The 14,034-nt window shown below is 32.8% G+C and overlaps 1 protein-coding gene across 1 annotated transcript in view; it reads left to right on the top strand.

Annotated features, from left to right (window-relative positions):
- LOC106717046 (gamma-aminobutyric acid receptor subunit beta) overlaps window positions 1-11,572 on the top strand; it is a 33,626-nt gene extending 22,054 nt beyond the window's left edge. The window contains exons 2-10 of the mRNA XM_014510733.2: window positions 3,736-3,836; window positions 7,050-7,117; window positions 8,783-9,009; window positions 9,162-9,244; window positions 9,601-9,738; window positions 9,934-10,218; window positions 10,705-10,886; window positions 10,955-11,131; window positions 11,334-11,572. Of these exons, the coding sequence (XP_014366219.1) occupies window positions 3,736-3,836; window positions 7,050-7,117; window positions 8,783-9,009; window positions 9,162-9,244; window positions 9,601-9,738; window positions 9,934-10,218; window positions 10,705-10,886; window positions 10,955-11,131; window positions 11,334-11,498 (1,426 nt within the window). The 3' untranslated portion in view covers window positions 11,499-11,572. The remainder of the gene's footprint in view (window positions 1-3,735; window positions 3,837-7,049; window positions 7,118-8,782; window positions 9,010-9,161; window positions 9,245-9,600; window positions 9,739-9,933; window positions 10,219-10,704; window positions 10,887-10,954; window positions 11,132-11,333) is intronic.
- Window positions 11,573-14,034: the final 2,462 nt, after the last annotated feature.

Below are 14,034 nucleotides of genomic sequence, written 5' to 3'. Positions count from 1 at the left end.
ACTTGTCTTATAAAGATCGAATAATGGTTGATTTCAAAAATGAAATGTCTTAACTTTTTCTTATCTGTGGAAAGGCTTATTCAAAAAAGAAGAGTAGATTTTCTCGTCTAATAGATTTTAAAATATAATTGGTTTGCGCAGTTAGATCACGTTCCTTTGTCATCTTATTTCTTGTCTGCTTGGAAGGTTAATTCTCAATTAAATTTTCATTGTCACTAACTGTCCATCTGGCAATTTATAGTAAGTTATTTTCCTTAAAGATTAAAGTTGTTCCGTTAAGATGCAAGAGTCTTTATTAAATAACTTCGCATTTATATAGTCGACCATTATGAATATAATTTCAAGAAACAATACTTGAATTGGTACCTCCAAATAATGTAGATGTTTTTTTGTGTTTTGTAAACAGTCTCCAATATATAAGTACAATTTCTGAGCTTTTCTCTTTTTTTGCGTGCTTCTTTATCTTTCGGTATCGATACGATTATTTTTTTGATTGTAATTTGTTTTTTGAGATTAACTTTAAAATAAACGTTCATTTTATTTTATGAGGTTCAACTGATAGAGGTAACTAATGTTGACAGAAACTAAGGTTACAAAACTATATATAGGTATTATTGTATATTATATAAATTTTTACACTACCACTACCTTTGAATAATGGTTGAATTAAAAAATAGATAAAAGAAGATCAGTGAATTCGAGTTAAAATATAAGATTAAAATGTCTATAAGCACTAACTAAAATCTATATCGTTAAATACTTCTGCATTTTTCGCACTGACCAAGTCAGTATAAATTCCGTAAAATGTAGGTTAGTATGTTCAGTGGCATCGTCTGTTACTATCGTTAAAAGGAAATCGTGACATGTGCGGAACTAAATAAAGCTTGTATACCGACATCAAAGCTGTCTCGTAAACGACGGCCTTTTCCATGTATCCAGAAAATTTTAACAACATTTTCACTACTACTTTAAATGGTTCAATATGATTTGGACAGTATTTTTGTATTCTACAGCTGTTACAATTTATAAAGGACTAGCTGTCTCCCGCGGCTCTGTTCGCAAGGCTTTAGAAAAAACTTAAAAATTAACCTATGCGTTCTTCCAGACTATGTTCAATATCTGTGCCAAATTTTATCAAGATCCGTAGAGCCGTTCCGGAGATACCTTCAAACAAACATCCATCTAAACATTCGCATTTATAATAATTATTATGTTATAGGCGTTCATAATTAAATAAGACATGGTAAAGAAAAAAAAAACTTCTCTGATTCTGGTCTTTAAATTTCCGATGAATCCGCTATACGTAATATAATTTACTTTGTTTTTAATACAAATACTGAGAAAGGTGATTTATCTACTAAAATAACATGTACTTTACTCGATTAACAATAATTTTACAATAGGGTACAATACTCAGAACTCTAGTTAGATATATTTTATACTTCAATTCCGAGAAGACAGAAACCGAGGCAGAGTTCAATGTTGTAGTACCGACAATATCATGTTCCTATTCTATATTTTACGTTCTCATGGAATTGAAGTTGTGTACAGTACTCAAGAAACTTAATAAAAAAAGTAAAAGGGAATAGAAAGTTATAAGAAACCAATGACTTTTATATTTTTCTGAACGGGTTATAAGAGCTGGTATTTGGTGCCTAATAGATTTTTACCATTTTGACGCTGATTTTAGCGGCCGATAGTGATGTTGGAAACTCAAACTAATTAGATAGAATTAGCCTACAGTAAAAACTGATACTTAAGTTGGAACGAAGCAAAACAAGCGATAAAAACAATAGTGAACATTTATGATGTGGTGATAGTATTTTCTTCACAAAAATAATCAAGCGATCAAATCGCACAAAAGCCCGCTTCACCTTCAGTTTTTACTATATAATTCGACTTTACAGTCCGTATCAAAAGATTGTAGCGTGCTTTAGAATCCAACAATCTTAACGCATACTGTTGGTTTCCATTGCATAAACATGTAAAAAAACATGTTGTTATCCCGCTTATTATTTTAAAAAAGGAAATAATATTATAACACTCATGTTTGGAAATTTAAAAATCTACAACAACAATTTAACAAAGTCAACAATCATTAATTAAAATAATTACATAATGCAATATATTACTAAAAAATGCATTTAATTTTAATTGTATTCGACAAAGTTTAATTTGCCTACAAAATGACACCTCAATACGATTGTGAGGTAGGGAATAAATAGACAGACGCTTTCACCGTTGTTCGTGTATTTATCTCACAATTAAACATTGCGTATTCTGTTTTTCACTTAATTAAATGTATTCGCACAGAGAATTCTACTTAATTGATAGGCGGCCAAGCGTTTTACTCTATTTTTTCTTCAAATTTAACTTCTAACAATTGTTTATCTATTATTTAATATTTATTCAGTCTTATTGTGAATGTTAAGGTTTATATAATTTTTTTAATATTATTCTTTAATATTTACAATTAAATTTTTTATTTTTATTTAATATTTTTTACTTATGATCAGAATTAACGATTCTAGATTTCCAAGCGAGAAAATGTTACCTGTCTTAGCATACTTTATGCCATGTTACCTGTCTTTGCGTAAAAATCCGTGTGTAAACAACTAAGCAATGGATTCCTGTCTCCTATCAAACTATGTATGCATAACATATAACAAGCTGATACAATTCCTATTGTTAATCGCAGTGTAATGTTAATTCAATTAATATTATAATGTACGTTAATATACTAAGCGTCATTCTGGTATCGTGGTCACTTAAAGGAATACATTTGACCTAAATTGGTCAGTATAGACTTGAAATGCTTAGTAGTGCGGAACAGTATTTCATGTCAGTTCACCGCTCATAACTTTATAAGGCACAAGTTCGTTGCCACGTTTAATTTTTTTACCTCTGGATCGGGCAACCTGAACTGTAGCTTTTTCCACTTCACTTCATTCAACGTAAAGTGGCTCGATCGTTGATGGTAAAATAGTTTTCTCGTTGCATGATTTTGCATTTTCAATGCATTAATCTCGGTAAGGGTTTCGCAAAAATATTTTCGGTGATTCCGAATATGATGTTGGAATATAGTATGGTAGAATGGGATGGGATAGTCATCGTTTAAAGTGATTGTAGACGATTTTTCAAAGGTAATTCATGCTTCATAGGTTACCTGTTTATTTTTATCCATTTTACTATAGCGCATTGAGTTTTTGTACACCGTCGCACAAAACAATTGAAGATCAAAATAGAATCTATTGAACCATTAGATAAAATGTGAATTAAACAAGACAACATTTCATTGCATTTATTTAAAACTTGTTTTAAACTAAAATAAGTGATTTTGCAAGAAATTGAATTATCACTTCTAATAAAAAAGGGAATTGGAATTTTTGTACATAAATCTTCTGTCGTGAAACTTCCATTATTTCAAATTGCCATCACTTTCATTTTATTTGACAAAACAAATAAAATATGATTTATAGAAGTTCCACGGCAGTGGAATTCTACGGTTACGCTGTGAAAATTTTAATTGAAAAAGATAGAGCTTAAGAATTATTATAATGTTAAATATGATCAGTTATAGAAAACACGTTGACGAAATAAATTTAATTTAGAGTTATTTAAAATAGGCATCGTGGTGGTCGTTACCTCGTTTGGTTACTTATAACCGATAAATACAAATTTAAAAATAAATAGGACTTCGGTATGCCGTTTATAGATAATACTATTGTCTTGCAGGGGAGCTGGCGGAGGGGGAATGTTCGGAGATGTCAATATATCAGCGATTTTAGATTCACTCAGCGTCAGCTATGACAAGAGAGTGAGGCCAAATTATGGAGGTGAGTTATTATTTTTTTTAATTTAAATACTTAGACTTTTTTGAGGTTTCCTTGAATCCATTTCAAATAAGATGGAAGCTTGTGCAATTGCAAAGATATGATTCATAATAATAGTTGGACAGAATTCGAACCCACGATCGCAAGAATGGTAATCCGTACCTTTAACTAATAGTCTATAGATGAGGTATTTTTTGAAATATTTTAAAATTATTACTTTGGAGATCAGAAGGCATGAAAGAAGATCGCATGTAGCTAAGATGCGTATGCTAAGATGGATGTGTGGTGTGCCAAGAAAAGATAAAGTTAAGAATTTGTATATCAGAGGAAATTTGTAAGTAGCGAGAAATTGAGGAGCAGAAGGTTAGCGTGGTTTGGACATGTTACGCTTAGGGATGATGATCACATAGACAAAAAAGTAATGAGATTGAATGTGGATGGCTATAAAGGTAGCGGAAGATAAAAGAAATTATGGATGGATTGTGTGAAAGAGGACATGCGTTAGAAGGGAGTGAATTCAGATAAAACGGCTGATAGATATGTATGGAGGAGTAGTACACACTGTGCCGATCCTCTATAGGGATAAGAACAGGTTGATGATGTATAAAATAATATGTTACTATGTAATTAAATATTGATACCAGACAAAGAATAGTCTAATAAACAATGTGTTTTTCATATAAATTCATAGATCAACATTTTTTCATGATTCATAATAAAAATATTTGGTCTCGGAAAGCAACCTTAAGAAGCAAACATACAAATCTTTTATAAGCGATATTTAATCCTGTTTCTTTCCTGTTTCATTTCTTAAGTTGCTTTCCATCACCTTAATTAACCGTTATGTAAAAAATGAGTAACCCTTCTTTTTCTACGTGTTTGTGGTTGCGGTGTTTCCTTTCAGAAATCAAATTAAAAATAAATCAAAACAATACTTAATTAACGGCAAAATATAGGTTAATACTCGTATTGTTAATTAAAATGTATCCATATCCTAACGACTAATTAACTACTTAGACTTGATAAACACAATACACATTTTGTACAATCTCAGAAATCCCTGGTTTTCCACTTACAGAAAAATTGTCTGATTCCTTGCAACGAGAGAAACTCTCGCTTCTCCTTACAAATAACCAATTAGGTATAAGTGAGTTCCGCAAACAACGGAATAAAAAAGCACCACTGATCGACCTTTTTCATATAGACACATTTAAAAGTTGCGCTTTCTTGGTTACTGTTCCGCGTCGAGTCTCAATGTGAAACGTCAACGAACGTTACTTTTAAGGTGGAACACCGCTAGATTCCCCCATCATACTTATAGAAATTTGTAAAAATGAGATAATAACAATTAATTTGTACAGTAATTGTATACAATGATATTTATAACAAATTAATTGTTTTTTTTCGAATTACCTCAAAAACTACTAATCTAATTTAGCCACTAGAAAGATTTTTAGCAGCGAATAGTCTTGACTACCCAGGAAATCTGTAATTTGTTTATGCATCAGCCCAAGAAAAGCTAGGGTTTGTGCTCGAAATAAATATGGAAGTGTTTAAAGAACTTGTATCCTGATGTTAAATGACAAAGCAAGTAGTTGAAAAATAAACCGTTACTACTATAGTTTATATATGTCAGCTCATCTAACATGGCGGGAATCGAATAATAGACCAATAGATTACAAATCCAGTCCTTAACCACTGCGCCACCGACGCTACTACTTAGGCATCAACCTACTTATTCTTTGCTCGAACCCACGCCGTAATTGGAAGGAAGCAGAGACACCGTCAATTTAATAGGCTAGGTGAAAATTGAATTGTCATTGATTTCGATCCGATCAATGTCTGATGAAGATTTAAAGGCGATCGAATATAATTTATTTTATTATAGACAAAATTTGACCTATAAATATTTAATTTTAATATGATAAGCATATACTTCTTTATATTTAACCACTGCGCCACCGACGCTACTACTTAGGCATCAACCTACTTATTCTTTGCTCGAACCCACGCCGTAATTGGAAGGAAGCAGAGACACCGTCAATTTAATAGGCTATGTGAAAATTGAATTGTCATTGATTTCGATCCGATCAATGTCTTATGAAGATTTAAAGGCGATCGAATATAATTTATTTTATTATAGACAAAATTTGACCTATAAATATTTAATTTTAATATGATAAGCATATACTTCTTTATATTTTGGAACAATGCTACATTGCTCCAAGGAAGTAAGCAAGAGGTCTACTGTATATGAACATTTAATTTTAGTCAATTATAAGAAATAATGTAGATGTTGTTGTAATGCGATTCTAATTGCAGTGGCACATCTTCCAGTAAATTACTTTCGGCAGTAAAACAATAAAAAAATCTATATACAAGATTCAAACTTACTACTATAGATTAAATATAAACCGTATTATGGATACTTCGACTGAAGCTAAATGTTATATTTAAATTTAATGCATAAATTAACTGCGCTGTTGAGACGATAAATTGGATGGATCCGTGCATCTGAATTACAATAGAAAGTCAAAACTCAAGAGGAGAAATCTTGACGTTAAACTGTTTGAATACTTGACTAGTTTCATAATTCGATCGAAGTGAGTTCATGATAATATTATTGATAACTTACTAAAATTATAGCTTTTGACTGAATTTGCGAGTTTTTTTATTTTGTGAAGGGTAAAATAGGGCAAAAGAAAATGACTAAATAACAGTTGAGAAAGGATAGGATTCCAATAGCTACCAAGTTTTGGTCATTTGTGATACTTGACGCACGTTCTTCCCTTACTCTGTCAATTGTAGGTAGGTAACGCATTTGCAATTGCAGATCTCTTTGGGTAGCGATCACTTCGCTTTTTAGGCGTATTCAGGTGGCCGTTTGCTCGTTTGCCACCTTATGATAATAAAAAGTATATCTCGAATCAATCTAGATCACTTCTTAGAACTCGGACACAGACAGAAGGTCAGCAACAAGAAGACGGTGAGTTTAGATTACAGCCAAATCGTATTACATTGAATAAAAATGTCAAGTAGAAATAATGGGTTCAAGCAGCTTAAGTACTCTTTGGTCCAACGATGTCTTATTACTTTTTATTAACATCGTCGAGATTTCTAAAAGAACACATGACTCAAGGTCACAGTTGAGTAGTGGTTGATGTCACGGCTAAGACAAAGTTATTTACGTGTGATGTAACCGATGTAACGTTTCAGGACCGCCCGTGGATGTGGGAGTCACCATGTACGTGCTTTCCATCAGCTCCTTGTCTGAAGTTAAAATGGTATTTAAGTGAACACTTTTACGTAGATGGTCGGTTAGTGCAAGAAGCGAAGAATTTAGGATAGCTACCCTCGGTCGATCGATGGACCTTAGTGATATTAATATAACGTTGCGTAGTCCTCGTTCGATCGAGGGAGCACCGGCGCACACGTCATCGTCCTCTGGTTTGGTTTTCACGGCGCAAGGAACGAGCGCGACTCACAATTGGGCTTGATTGCAGGTCCGCCAGTGGAGGTGGGCGTCACCATGTATGTGCTCTCTATCAGCTCCGTCTCCGAAGTGCTCATGGTACTCGCCACTGTCAGCTCACGCTTGTCTCGGTCGCTGCGGTGTCCGCCGCTTGCCGCCGCCGCCGGCGCCGCCGCGACCGAGCAGCCCCAGACACGAGGCTGCGAGCATGCCGGCGTTATGGAGCAGACAGCCCGGGCGGTGCACCACTAGCTTTCATTGTCATTTATAAAATTGTATACTGGGAATATATATGCATAACTTAAAGTATAATTGGCCGCTGTGGTGCTCTACTCCGGGTGTGTCTAAAAATAAAATAACTACATAATAAAATGTATATCTTGCTAATAAGCATCTCTCCAAGCAAGACACTGTCATAAATTTGCTCCATTGTTGTTATTTTGTTTAAAGCTTTTTATGTTTTTGAGTAGGTATTTGTTGTGACTGTGGATCTTACTATTGTCTCTCAGATTGGCGTATAACACACAAACATTGCCATTCGCCTTACTGTTTCTTTTTTTTTTAAGTAGTCTTGCTATGAATGTTTTTAAATGTTTAATTGTATCGTTGTCACGAGAGTTCCGTTTCGACAAGGAAACTTCAATGTTTTGTTTTAAATTCTTCGTTTGTTTTAAAATTCATTATTAATTTTGATAGTTTTAGGGACGTTTCATAACTTTCAAAAGATTCCCGGCAGAATTTATACCGTCGCGTAAGAAATAAATTATGGGTAAATTTTAACTAAGGTGTGTTAAAATCAGTTGACGCGGAGATACCCTTGATACCGGGTTCCAAATCATTATTTTACGACCAGGGTGTATGACCCCTAGTGGAAACCAAATCAAGGGGACTTTTAAAGTCACTTCAAGACGTGACCGGACAATAGGAAATAATATATAATAATAAATAAGATTTAGTTAGTATCCATGCAATTCTCATATACGATCTTTATTGCTACTGAGCCATATAATATTTGGATTTAACATATATTATATGTATGTATTCGTATGTACAAATAAAAGATTTAAGCATCCAGACAGCCCTGAATAAGTTTATTAATACAATAGAAATGAAATTCATTTTTATTTTGAAGTTTTTTTGTTTTCATTGTTTGATTGCCCTAGGCCCCGGGTCAATAGCAACTTGATCCGCAATAATAACTGACATCATGAATGAAAATAATTTAATTGTTATAAAATTTAACAATCAATTATTTTATTTACAGAATTGAAAGACTTTGATTGGACGTTTTTTGTTTTATATTTTACAGTATGAAGTCAGATATTTTTTTGTAACATTTCAATTAATTCAAATATGGGCTCGTCTATTTACTTAAATCATATCTAATAATAAAAAATAACATTAATTCTGCTTAACTCTTAATGTTGCCATGTTTTAACTAAAAATTTTTTTATTTCATAAAAGAATATTTTTTTAGGATTTCACCTTGGACTTCTATTTCCGTCAATTTTGGACCGACCCGAGGCTGGCGTATAAGAAGAGACCCGGAGTTGAGACACTCTCTGTCGGATCGGAGTTTATACGCAACATTTGGGTTCCGGATACTTTCTTCGTGAACGAGAAACAATCTTACTTCCACATTGCAACTACTAGCAACGAATTCATTCGCATTCATCATTCTGGATCTATCACTCGAAGCATAAGGTATATATGATTATAGAAAAAACAATATGCTAAAGCCATCACTACTAAAAATAACACTACTGGATTTAAGTAGTCTATCTTTTGTTTGTATTCGGCTAAATTAAACTTACATTTTAATTTTACTTCAGCATTCTATTTTGTGTTCTTTTCAGACTGACTATCACCGCTTCTTGTCCAATGGATTTGCAGTATTTCCCTATGGATCGCCAGTTGTGCAACATTGAGATCGAAAGCTGTAAGTTATTAGTGAAAATGAGCGACAAAAATATTCAATATAAGTTGGCTTAACTTAGTTAATTTTTTTTAGTCATTCAAATTTTTAATTTAGTACTGGCTTGATAAGACAATATTAAAATTGTTTATACCATGATTCAATTCTATATACCATATTATGACCCAATCCGCTTTTATTTTATGTAGACCAAATTCAAATCAAATTGAAATGCTTGTTGTTTTTAATGTACAATTGCGATGCTATCATTTTACACATCACATTTAGTAGTTGAAAGAGTATTTCACTGTTACGGATATTATTAAAAACCCAGTGCGATGGGTGCTTATTTTATCGTTCCATATATCTGCATGGTACAGTCGGCTACACCATGCGGGACATCCGATATAAGTGGAACGAGGGGCCCAACTCAGTGGGTGTTTCGAGCGAGGTGTCACTACCGCAGTTCAAGGTGCTCGGTCATCGGCAGCGAGCAATGGAGATCTCCCTTACCACAGGTATCAAGCACCGATGCAAATATCATAAGCCTATAAATAACTCAGCTAACGTCATGGGTACGTGTGTTCGCGTGATTTAACTTGCATGCAACTCACAAGCTTATCGGCAAGTCAATCTAGAAATTAACTACTGGTTGAGTTCGTTAATCGACTCGTTAGAGTAACATTATTAACTTTAATGTTTTTCTTTTATAGGAAACTACTCTCGTTTGGCTTGCGAGATTCAGTTTGTTCGTTCCATGGGCTACTACTTGATTCAGATCTACATTCCGTCTGGCCTTATCGTCATTATATCTTGGGTGTCATTCTGGTTGAATCGGAACGCAACTCCGGCTCGTGTTTCTCTTGGTGTCACCACCGTCTTGACCATGACTACGCTGATGTCGTCTACGAATGCTGCCCTACCTAAGATCTCATACGTCAAATCTATTGACGTATACCTTGGAACCTGTTTCGTCATGGTCTTCGCCAGTCTTCTAGGTAACAATAGAGGAATAATGGTTTAATTGTGTATTGTTAATATAATGGTTTAAATTTTATATGTCATGTTTAATAGTTAAATTGTATCAATGTCACTGAATCGTGATGACTTTTTTTACGATGATAGACAAGTACATATTTTGTTATCTTAAGCGCATTATGCCTGGTTTATATTGTGCCATTACAGTAGGAGAGTAGTGATGGACAGGCATGGACTTGTATGGGCTCACTGGCGCCAGTAAGTGTTTAAGTTCTGCCAGTGGTATGGTGGTTCTTCTCTACTGGCATAAATTAAACCAGGCAATATTTTTTTTATTAAAAATGCATTGTAACTTCCGTATATTGAAAATAATGGAGCGTTACTTTTTACATTAATTTAATGTGTTACCTATATTTCTATTAGATATTGTCACATATTATTGAATAGAAATAATGCTTTGCGCTCTTGAGTGTCAAGTCAAATTTTAAAAATTATTTTCGTTACAGAGTACGCCACTGTCGGCTACATGGCTAAAAGGATACAGATGAGGAAGCAACGATTCACAGCTGTTCAGAAAATGGCTGCCGAAAAAAAGATGGCAATAGACGGACCCCCTGGACCATCTGAGCCGCTGCCACCGCCGAGGACGAGCACTCTAACCCGCCCGTTGCCCCCGAGTCGCTCTTCGGTGAGAACTTGTTTCAAATAGTCCATCACTTTTTCGTACCAAAGAACATAAAACTACCTAAATTTTAGTCTTACAACCCCCATACGCAGGAAGTCCGGTTCAAGGTGCATGATCCTAAGGCGTATTCTAAAGGAGGTACCCTCGAAAATACCATCAATGGCGCTCGCGGCCCCGCTCCGGTTCCACCACCACCGCAACCTGAGGAAGAGCCTGTCCCACCTCCGCACCTGGTGCACGCTTCAAAGGTTTGTATATATATCTTACTTTGTATATATGCATATAATGAGCGAGGATTAAATTACATCATATATATTGCGGTGCGAGCTTGTATGTAGTAACCGCAATGCGATGGTTTAATTAACTGCCTCTAGCGAATTTTGTGGGAAATAGCTTGACGCGCTGTAATGTTACATTAATTATAGAAGTCAAGGTAAACAAATTTTACAGGGTATCAACAAACTACTGGGCACCACGCCATCGGATATCGACAAGTACTCGCGCATCGTGTTCCCCGTATGCTTCGTATGCTTTAATCTCATGTATTGGATAATTTACCTGCACGTTTCTGATGTAGTGGCTGACGATTTGGTATTACTCGGCGAAGAAAATTAAATACAAGTACTGTCAATCGATCCGGCGATTCCAGCATGTTACGATATTAGGATTTTAGATCAATCTATATCTTGTATTAGAAGAAACTGCTTTTTGTTGATAAATAAATAGAAAAACGCAAAGTTTTCTTTTCACGTAGAATGAATAAATATTAATAATCCTTTTTCTAAAATAAATGGCAATTGAAAAAAAAAAACAAAAATATGAAATGATGTGTTCTATTCTACAATTTTAAAATACGTTTATTATTATATAAATCTGTTTTTTTTAATAACGTTTATTTATATTGGAGATAGTTAAGAACACTTTAAACTACAATTCCTTTGACAGAATTAATTTTTAGTAACATTTCTTTTTTGTATATAAGTGTTTCTTTTTATTAAAACAAAGACTTAATAAGTGTAATTTCTATATTGAAAATAAATCTATACTGTAGTTTATATGTTAATGTATTTAGATATTTAGGTCAATATTATTTCTCTTGACATTATTAAGAAAAATAGGTAGAATTAAGTCTATTGTAAATCTTTGTCATCTATTTTTAATGGAACTACTAATCATTAACTTAACTTCTATAGTGCGTTTCAATCATAATTTCAAATACGTTAACTCAAGAATTGTTTTCTAGAAACCAAAAAGAAATAATGCCAGTAACAGTATCGTAATAATTCGATTATATATATTATCAAAAGATTCCTAACTAGAAAATTAGTGAAACATCAGAAAACATTTCAACAAACATTTAATCATTTTCCTTCCCAAATGTAGTATACATTATTTGTATATAGACTCGTACGTGTGTAACTTGGTAGAAGATTGACGACCATGGGTACATAAGTAAGGTTCTATTGTAAATACATATTTATATAGCAAATTTAGAATAAACTAACATTACCCTAGTTATATAAAATATTTCGTTCAATATGACATGTATACACGGGTATATCACTATTCAATATAAAATTTAGTGCACTGAACACCTTTTCTACCTATGTATTGATAATTCAAACGTTTATATATTTATTAAAACAAAAACATACCTAACTATCAACTTGATATTCACTGTTTTAATGATTATATAATAATAATTTATATTACATTATGTAAACATTAGTATGGACTATTAGATAAAAAAGAAGATAATTAATTCACATTTCATAGATTCATATTGTATATCAATGTATGTTACGAGAAATAGTATGTGTGTGTTATTTGTTTAACATTTATCATTTCAATATTTGAACGAATATAACAATAATAATCTACGAATAGTAATGTGACCTTCTTTAGGACTTCTGAGTGTTAAGATATCATTTATATTGGCCATGTCTAATCTAAATAATAGCGCAAGTAAACTACTAATCAGAAATGACCGAATAATATACTTTTTAGCAAAAAAAATGAAACAAATTTTTAAATTACTAACTTTCAAATGGAAAAAGATTTAGTTGAATTTAAAGTAGTTATATTAGTAACAATTTAATAAACATATAAATTACAATTGGTACTAGGAATGAAACTTCTTCTTCAGATCTTGCTCAATGATATATAAAGTATTAGAAAGTGTAAGATGTGCAAAAAAGTAACTGTTTAGAATTTGTAAAAGTTAGAGTAGGTACATACTTTAAGAAACATTTATTATTTAAATCTTATTTTGAAAGGACAAAATATAAAGAAACTAAGAATTTACCTGCGAATTATTTTTCTAATAATATTGATTGTCTCTTAAATGAGATTATAAATCGATTGGTGTTAAAAGTGGTAAAAAATTCTTAAGTTTCAACGTTGTGTCCTTACATGATAAATAATAATGTAAAAAATGACCTTTCTAATCAAATTTACTTTTTTTTTTGCTTATATAACATTGAATCAAATATACCGTGAGTTTTCACGTGTGTCTTTAACATATTATGTTTTTTACTCTCTGTACGAAAAAGGAGATAACTATACTATTGTGTACAAGTGTTTCTTTAGTTGCCACTTACAGTTACTTATTCCAATCCTAAGCTTAATACAAACATCTGAAGAAGATCCCAGACCACTTCTTAATTTCAGAATATCCCTGTATAATATTAAATTCAGAATTTTGTAATTTTTAATTTATGTGTTTGATAACATACTAGCATATGTAGATGTTTTTTAACTTCAACCCGACCCAATCAAATGTTGACCCTGTTATTTTGCTCTCAAGTGTAGTTGATCTTAAGAATATCAATAGTTAAATTTGTGTGCAATATAATGTGATCAAAAATATTTCGGGCTCTTGGACAGTGTTCCAGTGAAACTTGGGGCTAGTTTCTTCACAGATTTAATCTGGAAATAAGCTAAACAGCATTTTATGGACTGCTCAAAAGATAGAAAAACATAATGTTGTGTTGAATAGCTGTGATGGAACATCAAAGTTGATACTTCAATATTTTCAAAAATACTTAGAGTGTAGATACGTTGTCTGGATGGATTTGTCAAACCACAAATGGTCGAAAGCCAGAAATAGTATTGTTATATCCATGTTAAGTTTGTGTTTTGAGAAGAGAAG

Source organism: Papilio machaon, chromosome Z (assembly GCF_912999745.1).
Source record: "Papilio machaon chromosome Z, ilPapMach1.1, whole genome shotgun sequence".
NCBI classification, from domain to species: domain Eukaryota; kingdom Metazoa; phylum Arthropoda; class Insecta; order Lepidoptera; family Papilionidae; genus Papilio; species Papilio machaon.
Note: the sequence above shows the minus strand (reverse complement) of the source record. Positions and strands in the feature narration are given on the sequence as shown.